This window comes from Podarcis erhardii (genome assembly GCF_964252035.2).
Source record: "Podarcis erhardii genome assembly, chromosome: 11".
In the NCBI taxonomy this organism is placed as follows: Eukaryota; Metazoa; Chordata; class Lepidosauria; order Squamata; family Lacertidae; genus Podarcis; species Podarcis erhardii.
The window spans coordinates 4,009,985-4,025,114 of NC_138501.1; the positions used below are offsets into that span (position 1 = coordinate 4,009,985).

General features: G+C 44.3%; 1 protein-coding gene and 2 long non-coding RNA genes across 5 annotated transcripts in view; 1 reads left to right on the plus strand and 2 right to left on the minus strand.

The window, feature by feature from the left end:
- Positions 1–224: 224 nt before the first annotated feature.
- Positions 225–15,130, minus strand: part of LOC309352570 — a 52,345-nt gene continuing 37,439 nt past the window's right edge. Inside the window, exon 2 of the long non-coding RNA XR_014161383.1 lies at positions 225–747. This is a non-coding gene — a long non-coding RNA (uncharacterized lncRNA). The remainder of the gene's footprint in view (positions 748–15,130) is intronic.
- On the minus strand, positions 4,380–7,987 carry LOC309352563. Its single transcript, XR_014161376.1, has 2 exons — positions 7,808–7,987; positions 4,380–5,157 (listed from the first exon to the last, which is right to left on the minus strand). It is a non-coding gene; the product is annotated as an uncharacterized lncRNA (long non-coding RNA).
- VPS13A (vacuolar protein sorting 13 homolog A) overlaps positions 12,945–15,130 on the plus strand; it is a 151,053-nt gene continuing 148,867 nt past the window's right edge. For 2 of the 3 annotated variants that reach the window (XM_081880886.1, XM_081880887.1), the window contains exon 1: positions 12,946–13,140. In XM_081880886.1, the coding sequence (XP_081737012.1) occupies positions 13,041–13,140 (100 nt within the window). In that variant the 5' untranslated portion in view covers positions 12,946–13,040. Of the gene's footprint in view, positions 13,141–15,130 lie in introns of all 3 variants that reach the window. The other variant, XM_081880888.1, reaches the window with a different exon arrangement.

Genomic DNA, 15,130 nt, shown 5'->3' on the forward strand with positions numbered 1-15,130 from the left:
ACCACCATTAACTCAATTCTGTTCAGTCACAGGTTAGGTAACTGATAGCACTAGCTTTGGGATTATGCCTGCTAAGTATGCACACTAAGAATGCACATTATTGCAACCTTAGCGCAACCCATGTCTACTCTATGCTTCAGTCTCCCACTGATTTCAAAGAGGCTTACTCCCAGGTAGACGAGTGCAAAATTGCAGCTGTAAAGTAAGCTCAAGTTGACAAGAAAGAATTGTGATATATATATATATATTGCCCAAAATGTCATTTATTTCCATTAAAATCTGGGAACTCTTCTTCCCACTGCCTCAAGATGTATGGACATTTTGTATCTTTCAACTTTCAGAAATCTTTAAAACAGATTTCCTTGTGTATGCATGACTGGTGCAAATGTTATTTTTTGTTGTTGATCTCAATAGTCAAAACAAGTGCATTTTATTTATTTATTTGTTTATTTATTTATTTATTGCTTGCTCTGATGGGAAGAGGTTCAAAATAAAGAATACTGTACTCCTCAACACCATCCACTGCCATCTTCTGGCCATATTAAAAAGAGCAAGTATTTTTAAAAGCCACTGGAAGTAGAAAAGAGTGCTCAGAATTTAGTAAAAATAACTGCAGTAACAAATTAATAAAACCTACTGACAGTTCACATGTAGAATAATTCTATTCTTCAGTTTAATGGTATTTTCTTTCACCAAATTTTCATCTACCAAGTTAACAAAAGTCAAATAATTTTAATAATTTTAATACTGCCGTACTAACAGGATTTTTAAACTGCAGCAATCACAATGATTACAGTGGCACCTTTTGCAATATGGCGATCACAAGAATTGGTGTGATAATATGCAAACTTTTCATGTTGGTGACACACTTTTTAGACATGCATCATCTCACAACACAGTAATTCAGTTTGATTAGCAAACCAGAAGTCAAAATAACCCCTTTCCAGTCCTGGGAGGAGTGCGAGGAGCGTTCATGCGACACACCTACACACTGCAGCCGACACACTAATGTGTCGTGGCACACAGTTTGGAAAGCTCTGCCATAACCAATTCACCAGTTCAGTGATGTATTCATACATACTGGTACAGCAATGTGTGTGTATTTCACTTTGTGCTCTCTGACTTATCACATTTTAAGGCTGGTTGGTCTACACACAAACAGTACTATCAGAAGGTTGGCAGTTCAAATCCCCGTGAGGGTGTGAGCTCCCGTTGCTCTGCCCCAGCTCTTGCCAACCTAGCAATTTGAAAGCACGCCAGAGCAAGTAGATAAATAGGTACCGCTGTGGCTGGAAGGTAAACAGCGTCTCTGAGCGCTCTGGTTTCTGTCATGGTGTCCTGTTGCGCCAGTAGTGGTTTAGTCCTGTTGGCCTGTGGACAAACTCCGGCTCCCTCAGCCTGAAAGCAAGATGAGCACCACAACCCATAGTCACCTTTGACTGGACTTAACCATCCAGGGGTCCTTTACCTTTTTTTTTTTTTTACTATAAGTAAATATGAATTATTCAAGCACCATACTTTATGTTGCCAAAACGGCACTATCTACACAAATGAGGGAGATATCAATAGGTTTGGGGAAACCTAAAGGTTTGCAGAAACAGAAAAAAAACCTCAGTAATGATGGAGCACCCCAAAACTGCCCAAATGAGGCCTCAGCATAGGGAGTAGCCAAAGACAACAAAGAATCCTGGGATAGCTTAAAGACTAACAATTTCTTATCACATAATATTTCATGGGCCAGAAGTGTTATTCTAAATTGGGAGGCATATACACACACATGGTTGGAAGGTAGAATGAAGAAGAGTGTGGTCTTAAGGAAACATGAATCAAGAGTCAATATCTGAAGATGCATGGTGTAATCATAAATTAGGAGGCATACACACACATATGGTTAGAGAATGGAATGGAAAGGAATGAGATCAAACAAAATGCAAAGAGTAAATAGTGATACTTATTTAAAAGCCAAAGAGTTACCATGACAATTGAAAAGACAAATATGTGGCATCGGGTCAACTAATTAACATGTGTGGTCTGATTAAATCTTGATTTAAGTCACCGATGATTGAATTGAATTTCCTGATTAATTGTAATTCAGCAGTTTCATGCTTTGAAATTCCTTGGTTTGAGGATGGCCACCTTAAGAATTGCTATAGTTGTTGCTGTTATTAATAATTCAAATTTTTACCTGCCTTCACCATAATGCCTCAGGGTGGGTTACAGCAATTCAAAACATCATATTAAAAACAGTTAAAAACTAATTACAGTCACAGGAATAGTTACAGTTCAGTTTTGCTGCAGATGGACATCTCTTTTTCCCTCCTAGAAAAAAGAGCCTGTAGAAATCATTGTGGCATCTGGGAACAGAAAATTCAAATATGCTGTCTGCCCCAAAAGGTAAAATAGTGGATTAGCATTGGAAAAATGGATAAATGTGCCTCGCAAGCTGTTTGACCTCCGAGGCGCATTTGAAAATGGAAGCATTCACTTCCAGGTTTTCGGCGTTCTGCTTCCGAAACATTCGGCAGCCAAGAAGTTCGAAAACCGAGGTTTGACTGTATTTCAGAAGGACTAGTCCTTCATACTTCAGCATGAAGAACCAATGAAATAGTAACAATGAAAGGGAGATAAATTAAGTGATTTTGAAGTATCCAGATTTTAAGCCATTATTCCACAATGCAAAACATAAAAATCACCCGAAAACTGGTAAGTGCCAGCAACTGGGTTTTTTGTGTTGTTGTTTTTTTAAAGTTCCCCCCTACACACCAGTACCTCAGTTAAAAACACCTTTACTTTGGAGTATGTCTCACAGATTTACTTAGTATTTGGTACGAAGTTCCACATAATAGCAATTCTAAGTCCTGGCCAGGGAACAGCAGAATGGAGTAGTCACAAAATTCAGTATTGAAACAAATTGCAGTCATTTGCACTGGCAAAGGTGGAGGGTAGAACAGTTTTTACGGTACTTCTTTTTTGCTGCACCAGTTCCAGGCTGTTCCAGGAAATAATTAAATAATTATTTAATTAAATAAGGTGATTTAAACTGCAAAAAGGCGCAAAAAAGCCTGAAAAGAGTGGAAAACGTGTCAGAATGGTGCAAAAATAAATAAATAGGAAAGCTGCTAGCAAACCCAGGAACCTTGGCAACTGCAACCCCCTGAGTCTTTGCATCAACCTCTGAGGACTGTGAAGAGTGAGAGACTGAGAAAGGAGGTTGGGCGGGAGCAATTGTTGTGGATTTTTGTGGATTTTCAGCCAATGCTATTGACCATACTCTGTTATACCAAGAATAATTGTTCAGCCCATCACTGGTTTTCCAGTGGAATAACAGCAACCATGAGTCCCACAAAGCTTTTAGAAATGGCATAGCTCCGATCAGTCATGTTGCCTACAGGCAACTCTCCCAGTAATTGCATAATATTATCACTAAGCTAAGCAGTGGGCAACAATGTTTAAAGGAGGCTCCAGATGAATATATTTGGGGAAAATGTGTATAAAAGTGAAGATATTAGTGAAAATAACAAACTTGCATTTTATTTGAGAAATTGCTTGCAAGAATGTGTACATTAGTCAAAACTGCATATAAAAATATGTTTATTAGGAGAAATTTGCACTAAAATTGTGATGAATTTCCAGGAGGCTTTTAAAGTAGTAATTACAGCAAATTGCTACAAAATGTTGAGAACATAATGTTTTCGAACGTAATCCGTTCTGGAAGACTGTTCAAGTTCCGAAACCAAAAACTTAATATGGAAGCCTCAATACAATACGGAAAACTCAATACGGAAGCTGCGGGGCATGTTTGACTTCTGAAAAGTGTTCGAAAACTGAAACAGTTACTTCCGGGTTTACCATGTTTGAAAACCGAAACGTCTGTCAAAGGAGACGTTTGAAAACCGAGGTACCACTGTATTGGAAAAATGAAAAACTGAGAGAACAAAAATTGGCAGATCCTTCCATCTCTCTTTAAGAGTCATTAGCATTTTCTCATCGAAGACTGGAACCCTCTGAGAAAGTATAGGTGCCTGATACAGCAAGACAGTCCAATTTTTCAAAGAAGCTGGACATTTTCCCCCAAGCTGGGAAAGTGCTAACTAGGCTTTGAGGTGGGAGGATTCTAGGACCCTGTCAGAGCCCTCTTGCCTCCTTCCCAAAGTTCAGCATCTCGCTTACCAGGCTATTTCTATGTTTTCTTTCCATGTTTTATACATTTTTTAAAGAACCTTTTGAAAAGTACTTAGGGCATTCTTAATTTAAGAAACAAACTTCCCCAAACTGATCACTGAACATAGGTTCTTGTCAGGGCATTCTAAACATTTATTTTTCTTCTAATGTGAAAACTAATATACTTCTCTATATCCAAGTATGCAAAAACCACTAGCTCATTTTTGGTGGATCAGTATAACTTACAATATGATAGGCAAAAGACAATCGTAAGTTTGGTATTAAAGGGCATGCTATATATGTCTACTCAGAACTAATCCCAGTGAGTTCAGTGGGACTCAGCATAAGGTTAAAGCTTAATGCTTAGTAGAAAGCTTCTGAATTGGGTATCTGTTTAAGAAAAAGAAGCTTAATTTACCAGAAAGTAGACCTGGCATTAAACATGGTCAACTTAAAGAAGAAAGTGAATATACAGAGCAACGTATACACCCAGGATACAATTATATTGCTAGGGAAAGCAAAACTGTCAATTTCAATAAAATTATAGCTCGCATTATCAGCTTCTAACTTGTGCATTCAGTAATGGGTGACATATGAGTATTGAATCAATGCAGCACTAGAGCATGGAGGCCCTAGAGAGGGGATGCCTCTGAACAAGGAGTTTAGAACTGTGGTTAACACAAGTAATCAATTCTAATTAATAAAAACATTTGGGAAAAGTTCTGTCCAAGGAAAAATAGGAAATTGTTTGTCCACCAGATGGTGCTATTTGAATCAACCAATAAACAATTTTCTTCATTTTTGCTATAATTTGTTCAATTTAATTTTCCCAAAGAATTTGTAAAACATAATTATACTTCTGTCTGCTGTGTTCTGGAATGGTGTCTGTATTTTACGTAGTACTGTACATTTATTTGAAAAATAGTGTCAGGGTGATAAGCTCTGCAGCAATACAGCCCTTTGTCTTCCATATGCCTTTCCTACAGAACTAACAACCTAATAGAAAGGGAGTAAAATGAATGAATGAATCATCATCATCATCATCATCATCATCATCATCATCATCATCTTTCCACTGCCAAACCCAAAAGGTAACCCTCGAGTCGTGTCCAACTCTAGGGTTGTGCGCCCGTCTCACTTAAGAGTCCGGGGGCCAACGCTGTCCGGAGACACTTCCGGGTCACGTGGCCAGCGTGATGAAGCTGCTCTGGCGAGCCAGCACCAGCGCAGCACACGGAAACGCCGTTTACCTTCCCGCTATAAAGTGGTACCTATTTATCTACTTGCACTTAGAGGTGCTTTCGAACTGCTAGGTGGGCAGGAGCTGGGACCGCAGACGGGAGCTCACCCCGCCGCGGGGATTCGAACCGCCGACCATGCGATTGGCAAGCCCTAGGCGTGAGGATTTACCCACAGCGCCACCCGCGTCCCTGCCAAACCCAAATGCAGCATTAAAAAAGACAGGAAATTAATTTTAAGCAAAACATGCCATTTTCCCCTTTGTACATTTCATACAGAACAAACAATAGTCAAACTAACACACTCACTAAGCAGAGCCATGGCTACTGGGGAGGCTAGCTGGTAGCTTTTTTGCCCCAGGTGAAGCCTCCAGAGGGGCACCATTGAGGCTTCCAGCCTGTGTTTGTGTGTACACAAATGTGTGTGGGGGGGTGCCAAACTGGGTCATTGACCCAGGTGAAATAAAGCCTTTTTTTTCGCCCCTGCACTAAGCTAAGCGCTGAATTTGCCTTACCCACATGCCCATGTAGCTGTGGGGTTGAGTCTCCTTACATAAAGTGAAAACTAGACCTGTATACTTAAAAGATTTTCCATTTCCATTTCCTTTTACCAAATACAAAAATAGCACACAGAAAGCATAGATTATTTTTGCAGAGCAGGATACCATGAATTATTTTAAAACTACAAATAGGTATAGCAGACCCTCCAAGAGTCCCTATTTTTCAGGAACATCCCCAATTTAGAGATGCTGTCCCGGTCTCTGATTTGATCCTGGAATGTCCCACTTTTCCATAGGATGTCCCTATTTTCATTGGACAAATGTTGCTGGGTATGTGATTACCTGGAAGTAAGCAGTACTACAGAAGAGGGAAATGATATCCACTCTAATTCATGTGGAAATCTAGATATGTCAAATATTATACTGGAATCAGCAAGGGATAATCCACATGACCTGAAGGTGCTGCTGTGCAATGCCAGGTCAGTGATTCATAAGACCACTGCCATCCATGACTTGATTGCGGATGGAGGACTTGACCTGGCATGTGTAACAGAGACTTGGTTGGATGAAGCAGATGGGCCTGTCCTCGCCACTGCTTGTCTACCAGGTTTCTTTTATGCACAGCAACTCAGGCCTTGTGGGCGGGGAGGGGGGGTTGCAGTGATTTTTAGGAAGTCATTAGTTTGCACCAGGCATCCTATTGGGAAGACCCTTTTGGTGTACCGACCTCCCCGCTGCACCAAGGATTCCCTGCCCGAGCTGCTTCAGGCCGTGGCGGATGTTCTCCTGGAGAGACCTAGTTTGGTTGTCCTAGGGGATTTTAACATCCATGCCGACACGACCTTACAAAGGGCCGCTTGGGACTTCGTGGAAAGCATGGCCTCCATAGGGCTGTCTCTGAATAAGTCTGGCCCAACTCTCAGCCGCGGACATGCCTTAGACCTGGTGTTCATTTCTATGGATGTTGGTGATCTAACACTAAGTAAAAGCGAAACTAAAGAAGTGCCATGATCAGATTACTTCCTGGTGCAACTGGACTTCTCCGTGACCCTTCCCCTCTGCAGGGAGGTGGGACTGATTCGGATGGTCCACTTAATGGATCCAAATGGTTTCCAGAGAGTGGTAGGGGATGCTTTATCCCATGTTGATGGTTGAGAGCCACTGTGGTGTAGTGGTTAAGAGCAGTAGTCTCGTAATCTGGGCAACCGGGTTTGCATCTCCGCTCCTCCACATGCAGCTGCTGGGTGACCTTGGGGTAGTCACACTTCTCTGAAGTCTCTCAGCCCCACTCACCTCACAGAGTGTTTGTTGTGGGGAAGGAAGGGAAAGGAGAATGTTAGCCGCTTTGAGACTCCTTTGGGTAGTGATAAAGCAGGATATCAAATCCAAACTCTTCTTCTTCTTCTCTTCTTTCAGCTGATTCCCTGGTGGCCCGCTGGAATGTGGAGTTAACCAGGGCTATTGACTGTTTGGCTCTGAAGCGCCCTCTCCGATTACATGGAGCCCAAACAGCCCCATGGTTTTCCACAGATCTGAGTGCAATGAAATAATTGCTGAGACGGCTAGAAAGCCAGTGGCAGATAACTCATTCTGAAGCTGACTGGACACGGGTTAGAGCTCAATGTCGAGCTCACCAAGTGGCGGTAGCGATGGCGAAGAAGACTTCACCACCTCTATTGCAGCAGCAGGAGACTTTTTCAGGTGGTTCGCAATTTAGCAGAACCACCTGCTTCATCAAGGCCCAGTAAGGGCCACATTATCTCCTGCAATGATTTTGCAAAGTTTTTTTGCAGATAAAGTTGCTCATATTAGGGAAGAGGTAGACTCTACAGTGGGAGCAGGGCCAGGGCGGGAGAGTGCTAGAGTCCCATCTAGTCAAGTTGAGTGGGATCAATTCCAATCTGTTACCTCTGAGGATGTGGACAGGCTGCTTGGACCAGTGAAACCAACCACCTATCTCCTTGATCCTTGCCCATCCTGGCTTATAAAAGCTAACCAGAAAGGTCTGGATGATGGGCTTCACAGGGTGGTGAATGCTTCTCTCTGTGAGGGAGCCTTCCCAGACCTGCTAAAAGAGGCGGTTATCAAAGCGCATCTTAAAAAAACATCTTTAGATGCAGCCAATATCGCCCAGTCTCAAATCTTCCATTCTTGGGCAAGGTGATTGAGCGAGTGGATGCCGAACAACTCCAGGCACGCCTGGAGAATGCTGACCATTTGGATCCCTTCCAGTCTGGATTCAGGCTTCATCATGGGACTGAAACTGCCTTGGTCGCGCTGGTTGATGATCTCCGGCGGACTAGGGACAAAAGTGAGCGATGTTTCCTAGTTCTGCTGGATCTCTCAGCGGCTTTTGACACCATTGACCCTAACATCCTTCTGGACCGTCTAGAGGGGCTAGGAGCACTGTTATACAGTGGTTCCGCTCCTTCCTCCTGGGCCGTGTTCAGAAAGTGGTGGTGGTGGGGATGAGTGTTCAGACCCCTGGGCTCTCACTTGTGGTGTGCCTCAGGGTTCTGTCCTCTCCCCCATGATTTTCAACATCTACATGCAGCCGCTGGGAGAGATCATCAGGGGGTTTGGGCTGGGCATAATCAGTATGTGGATAATACCCAGCTCTACCTCTCTTTCAAATCAGAACCAGTGAAGGCGGTGAAGATCCTGTGTGAGTGCCTGGAGGATGGATGGCGGCTAATGGATTGAGGTTGAATCCTGACAAGACAGAAGTACTGTTTTGGGGGGACAGGAGGCGGGCAGGTGTGGAGGACTCACTGGTCCTGAATGGGGTAACTGTGCCCCTGAAGAACCAGGTGCGCAGCTGGTTTTGGATTCGCAGCTGTCCATGGAGGCGCAGGTCAATTCTGTGTCCAGAGAAGCTGTCTACCGTCTCCATCTGGTACACCAGCTGAGACCCTATCTGCTCGTGGACTGTCTCGCTAGAGTGCTGCATGCTCTAGTTATCTCCCACTTGGACTACTGCAATGCGCTCTACGTGGGGCTACCTTTGAAGCTGACCCGGAAACTACAACTAATCCAGAATAATAATATTATTATTATTATTTTATTGGCAGGGGACTAATAGTCTTTCAGCAAAAGTGTATTGTTGCATTACAAAAACACTTAAGAAATAAATTTCTGCAGAGTTGCTGCAGAGCAACCATACTGAAAGGTCATCTATTAGAAATATGCTTACCCCAAATTCTGAACTCTGAATATTTTCCGTTCCTAAAAACAATCTACCTGTATATGTTACGCTGTCAAAAGAACTGGTCTTTTGCCTCCTAGTTCTGGATCTCTGTACTAAGAGTGAAAATCAATCTCCTGATCATCTCAGAGCATCTTAAATAAATTTTAAATAAATTAGATCGTAAAACTTTGACTGCAATTTTAAAATCAATGCTCAGTACTTCATTGACTTGTTAATGGGGTGTATCTTTTACTTTGGAAATGTTGGAAATGTTACGCTGATAAGATGCACCTTAGGTGTCTTAATGATTTTGGCAGAATGCCTTTCTTTATGGACAGCATGGGAAAACTTCAATCAAGTTTCATTGGGGCAGTGGTTTGGGTGTTTTAATTCTAAAATGGAAGCACTTTCAAACAAAAGAAATTTTAATTGGTGGCGGGATAGAGAGCGGCAGGCGTTGAGGCTCGCTGGGCTGCCTCTTCGACGGAGGTGCGTGGAGCACCGTGCGTTTTGCGCGTACAGGCTGCTCCCCTCTTACATTCGCTTGGGGCGGCTCACATGTGCATTGCCATTGAAATGATGTGCATGTGCCGTGTCTTGTGACTGATTATGTGGGGAGGGGTCAGGTGCATAGCGTGGAGGAGCCAGGGGGCCCATGGCCCCAGGCACAGATTTCTGAGGGGGCTCAACGAGGCGCCCCACTACAGACTCCCTCATTAAGGCCAGAGCCATGGAGACACAAGCCAAGCTGTGCCCGGGCCAGGCCTTCAGGGCTGGTGCAATAGGCTCCATTCACCTTCCCCCCCCCCCAGCATGCATGTGCCCGCCCCAGGTGCTGGCAACCCACACTACACTGCTGGGCAAGACTTAAAGGTAAAGGTAAAAGGAGCCCTGACCATTAGGTCCAGTCGTGACCGACTCTGGGGTTGCGGCGCTCATCTCACTTTATTGGCCAAGGGAGCCGGTGTACAGCTTCCAGGTCTTGTGGCCAGCATGACTAAGCCGCTTCTGGCGAACCAGAGCAGCACACAGAAACTCCGTTTACCTTCCTGCCGGGGGACCTATTTATCTACTTGCACTTTGACGTGCTTTCAAACTGCTAAGTGGGCAGGAGCAGGGACCGAGCAATGGGAGCTCACCCCGTCGTGGGGATTTGAACCGCTGACCTTCTGATCAGCAAGTCCTAGGCTCTGTAGTTTAACCCACAGTGCCACCAGCGTCCCTCTCTAAATTCAATATTAATGTATAATTAATATTAACTGTATAACTTAGCCTATCTTATGTTTACTTTTTTAGTGCACTATATATTCTGTTTCGGTTAGCCATAGGGTAGGGACATAGTGATAAACCTGCAACTGGTTTGTTCAAATTGCCCGTAAGTTTAACTATGATTCTTTACTACAAACAAACCACAATCTGAAACCATGTGGGAGAAGTTATGGTTAACGTGTGATTTTTTAAACAACCAATGACTTAACATTAGACGTGAATCAGTGTGTTTACCTGAAATCTTGCTTAGCCCCCACTCTCATTTCTGAGATTTTACTAAGCACAGTCTTTATATTTTTAAGCCTATATTTACAGTCTTCTGTAGAGAAACACAATTTAAAGGGAAAGTGAGGGTGGGTGGATGTCAGGGCAGGTTGATGTAGAATTTCATACCCAATAGTAATTGGTGAACCATGCCATAGTCCTGAATCTTATAATTATGTATGCTAAAATAGGCCTGGTCTGGTTGGGAGGGAAATAATTTGCATTCTAATAATGGAATTTGAGGCTAATTCTCTGTTGCACGTTCTTCCTGACCCTGCCAGATCTCTCAAAAGTATTCTTCATAGATTTTTTTAAAAGTTGAAGAACAGTTGTATAACCATGCTAATAAAATAAAATTTAAATTGAATCAATTATCAAACCATGTTGGTCAGCACTTGCATTTGAATGTAAACCTCACCTCTGGCAGCTATACAAATAAACACTTCAAGGAACACACTGCAGTTTAATGGTATTCTTCCTGCCATTAACAAAATAATATACTGTATTCTGATGGTCTATGTGTGTGTTTTGAATGCAGCTATTTATGGACATAGAAACTTTTAGCTATGCCCAAAGGAAATGTTGAATTTTTAAACTTTCAAATTCCAAAGATGATGGGTTGCGACATGACTTGGGAATTGAAAATATATTTTGGATATAAATATAATTTAGTTTTGCTTGGTAAGTTAAATTGTGTAAAATTGCATTGAAATAAATAAAAATGATTGCCAAGTACTTGCAGTTATGTTATGTTATAATTACTTAGCATTACCTGACATTTTCAGAAGGTAAAATTTATTTTGTTTTCCGAAAGCAGTTTATGTACTTCTTCATCAAATGTAAACTTACCACGCTAAATGTTGTCCAGGTAGATGGCCATCTGTCAGCATGGGTGTAGCCAAGAGGGGGCATCCACAGATATTATTGAAAAGCATTTAATTAACTGAGGTTCTGCCACCCGCCTCCTCCATAACGCCTTCCTTTTCAGAAAAAAAGTTAAACTAAAGGAGGTGAGGACAGGTGACCCCACCTAGGCCCGAAGTCACCCCCCCCCCCAATAATCACCCCAGGCCTCAAAACTGTCCAAAATTCCTTTCGTCTTCTAAAAATCCACAGCTAAAGCTTTCCTCTGTTTTTCTCATAAGATGCTGTGCATAATCAAAATGTTACTTTTATCAGCACGAGAAGGCTTCAAAAAGCTAATGAATAGGCTCTGTTCAGAGCAAGCCTGAGAAATGACTTTTATCTCATTCAGTTGCAACATCTTGGACATGCTGAACCACGAGGCTCCTCAAGCCCCCCTTGGTTTCTCACCCCCTTTCCTGGGAAGAGCCCCAAGAGAGGAGCTTTCTGTTCATGCTCAGGGGAACTGGAGGCAGGACTTCGGAGGAGGAGGAGGAGGAGAAAGGGGAGGGAACTTGAAGGGGAATATATGCTCTGTGCAAATGACTGTGAACCTGGGCATGTTTGTGAACGATCACACTCGCTCCTTCTACCAGTTCATGGATGGTAGAAATAAAGCTTTTTCTCCAAAACTATTCCTTGAGTGTCTGTTGACCCCCATTTTCCCTTTCCCGGGTGCAATACTTTTTCCCACCCGAGAGCAAAGCCTCATAAGGCTGCACAACAACTTTGGCTGACCCCCCCCCATGTCTGTCATGCATGACCTACTTGAGATTCCTGCATTCCAGGGGGTTGGACTAGATGACCGGGTTCCCTTCCAACTCTAGAATTCTAGATAAATAGTTTCTCTTTTTTAATACATAGAAACGTGTAAATAACACCCGGAGGGCTTTAGAAATCTTGAAGTGACATCGACGCACCCGGGAATTAAAGGGCTGCGCAGCAGACGGCGACCCTCTCGGTGCATTTTGCACCGCTTTAAACCCTTCGCGGGTCCCACGGATCTTTGGGGCTGCTTCGGACGGGGGAGCTGCGCTTGGGCGCCGGCGGGCTTCCTCACCACGCCCCTGGGGCAGAATTAGGTCGACACGCGGCCCCCCCCCCCTTGACGGCACGGTGAACGTGAGGAAGGGCAAGGCACCCGCGGAGGGCGGCCCTGGGGGGCAGTTTAACCGACGCCACAGTCTCGCGCGACGAAGAACGCCGCCCGCCTGACGGAAAGGGGGCGGGAGGCCGCGCGTGCGCGCCGCCGCCAGCCTATCTTTGGCGCTGCCTCGCTGGGCGAAGGGAGAGGCGGGAAGAAGAGAGCGAGCGAGCGCTTCCCTCATGGCCGGCCCTCGGTAGCGCCCCAGCGTCGCCGGTGCGCCTGCGCGGCAGGGCAGGGCCAGTCTGAGGCAGCGGGCGGCGGCGGCGGAGACCTGTGTCGAGCTCGAGAAGGGGCCGGCGGGCGCGGGCGCTCCTCCGCCTCCCTTGGCGCCCTGAAGGCGGAGCGAGGCTCGCCGGGAGCCGCTTCCCAGGATGGTGTTCGAGTCGGTGGTGGTGGACGTTCTGAACCGCTTCCTGGGCGACTATGTGGTGAACCTGGACAGCTCCCAGCTCTCGCTCGGCATCTGGGGAGGTGAGTGAGGGGCGAGGCCGCCCTTGCCCGACCCCTCGCCCTCCAAGGCTGCTCCTCCTCCTCCTCCTCCTCCTCCTCCTCCCCCCGAGGCCGCCTCTCGGCCGCTGCTGCTGCGTGAGGGAGCCCGGGGCGGCTGCCTCACGAGTCCCACAGGCGGCTGGCTCTGCCTCTCCCGGCCCGCGCGTCTGGCCGGCGCTCCTGCGCGCTCCGGGGCAGCGCCAGGCCCTGTCACGCGCGCCTCGCCCTCCCCGCCGCGCCTCGCCTCGCCGGCCGCAGCTCTTGCTCCCGGGTCGGAAGTTTGGGCGGCCAAGAGCCCTGGCCGCCCCGGGCGCGGGAGGCAGGAGCACCTTATGGGCCGCGCCCTGCCCAGCTCGGTGGGGGCGAGTTCTGGAGTTGGGGTGGAGCGGAAGCAAACAAAAACCCACCCATCGTAACTGCTTTTGCCGCTGGCACTGCACGTTTTTTTCTGTGTACATCTGACCGCTCACTTTGTGGAAGCAAAGCATTCGATATATTTTTGAGCGACAGCGGGGGAAAAAAAGTTTCATTTGCATCCATCTGCACTAATCTCTCTGCAGTTTATTTCATATCCATCCTTTCAAGGAACTCAGAGTGGCATTCATAAAGTTCCACCCTGATCATATAAAGAACTGCTTAGTTTCAGCGAGGTTGCAGTACTATTTGCTTTCTTTTTAAAAGTGGAATCCTGTACAGTATATAGAAATTGGTGTGTATTTGCATGATTATTCTGCATCATTGTGGTCCCTCATTTTGTGACACTAACCTCTCAGTATTTTTGAGGAGGCACCTGCCATGCTGCTTCACTGCATTATTGAAAACAAGTAATAAGTACTTTTAAAAACTGTATCAACTGCATTTGTCACAAATGAGTGACTGTTTTTTAATGGAGCCATTGCTTTACTAAACTTTTTGTAGAAAGAAAGAGAAACACTGAAGGCTGCTTTTACAGATTACCACTTTAGCAGGTAGATCCTGCAGGTCTGTAATGTGTATGTATATTTAAAAAGCTGATGTGACTATATATTGGCATAACAACAACAACAACAACAACAACATACATTGCATACAATGAGCAGATGGCTCTCAGCCACATGTATCCATTGTGTACATCTCATGTAAAAGGGCTGCTTCAGATGTTGCATGTCTGTAATGTATACTGGCTTTGAATGCAATAGAAGGAGTTATGTACAAAATGTAGACAAACTGGTTTTCCATCTTGTCAGTGTATTGGCATGGTTCGTTTCAAACAAGCAACACAAAATTCGGTCTAATCTAAGAGCAGGCAAATTCTGGCAGCTGCACTAGTGTGAAATAGTGTCACACGTAAACCTAAATCAGAATGGTTACTCAGCAAGACTTGTCTTGAGGTATTAGTGCCCGGATCTTCAGTATATAGCTTGCAACTAAGCCAGATGAATCTTGAAAGCTGTGTGTAAAAGTGCTTGTATTTAAAAGTATCTTTAAAGTGTTTAGAGTGAAAATAACTGGTGGGAACTGAAAAAAGATAAACAATTAAAGTAGATAGCTTTGTCTGAACTCTGTAGTTAACAAGAGGACATGCTGTGCCTATGTATAGTAAAGGAAATTCATTTTTTCCTAGATTTAATGTAATGTCTCTTAAACCTTATGTGATATTAACAGTAAAATTAGGAAGTTTGCTTGACAGAGTTAATCTGTACCTTCAATTCCATCCACAGAATTGGCACTATTACTGGTGCCATGTAATATTATGTGTAAGAACCTAATGGTTTAGTATGGAACTCTATTGATATAAAGCAGGTGTCTTCAATATATTATTTTCAGTGCCTGCTAAAAATATTCTTGTTTAGTCAAGCCTATCCAGATGCTTATAAAAGCTGATGTGAGTTTTAATCTGCTTTAGTATTTTAATTTCTTGTCTGTTTTAATTTATTGTATTTTCCCCTGATTTTATGGTGTTTTTGTAAACCGCTTTCAGGTTTACCACAAC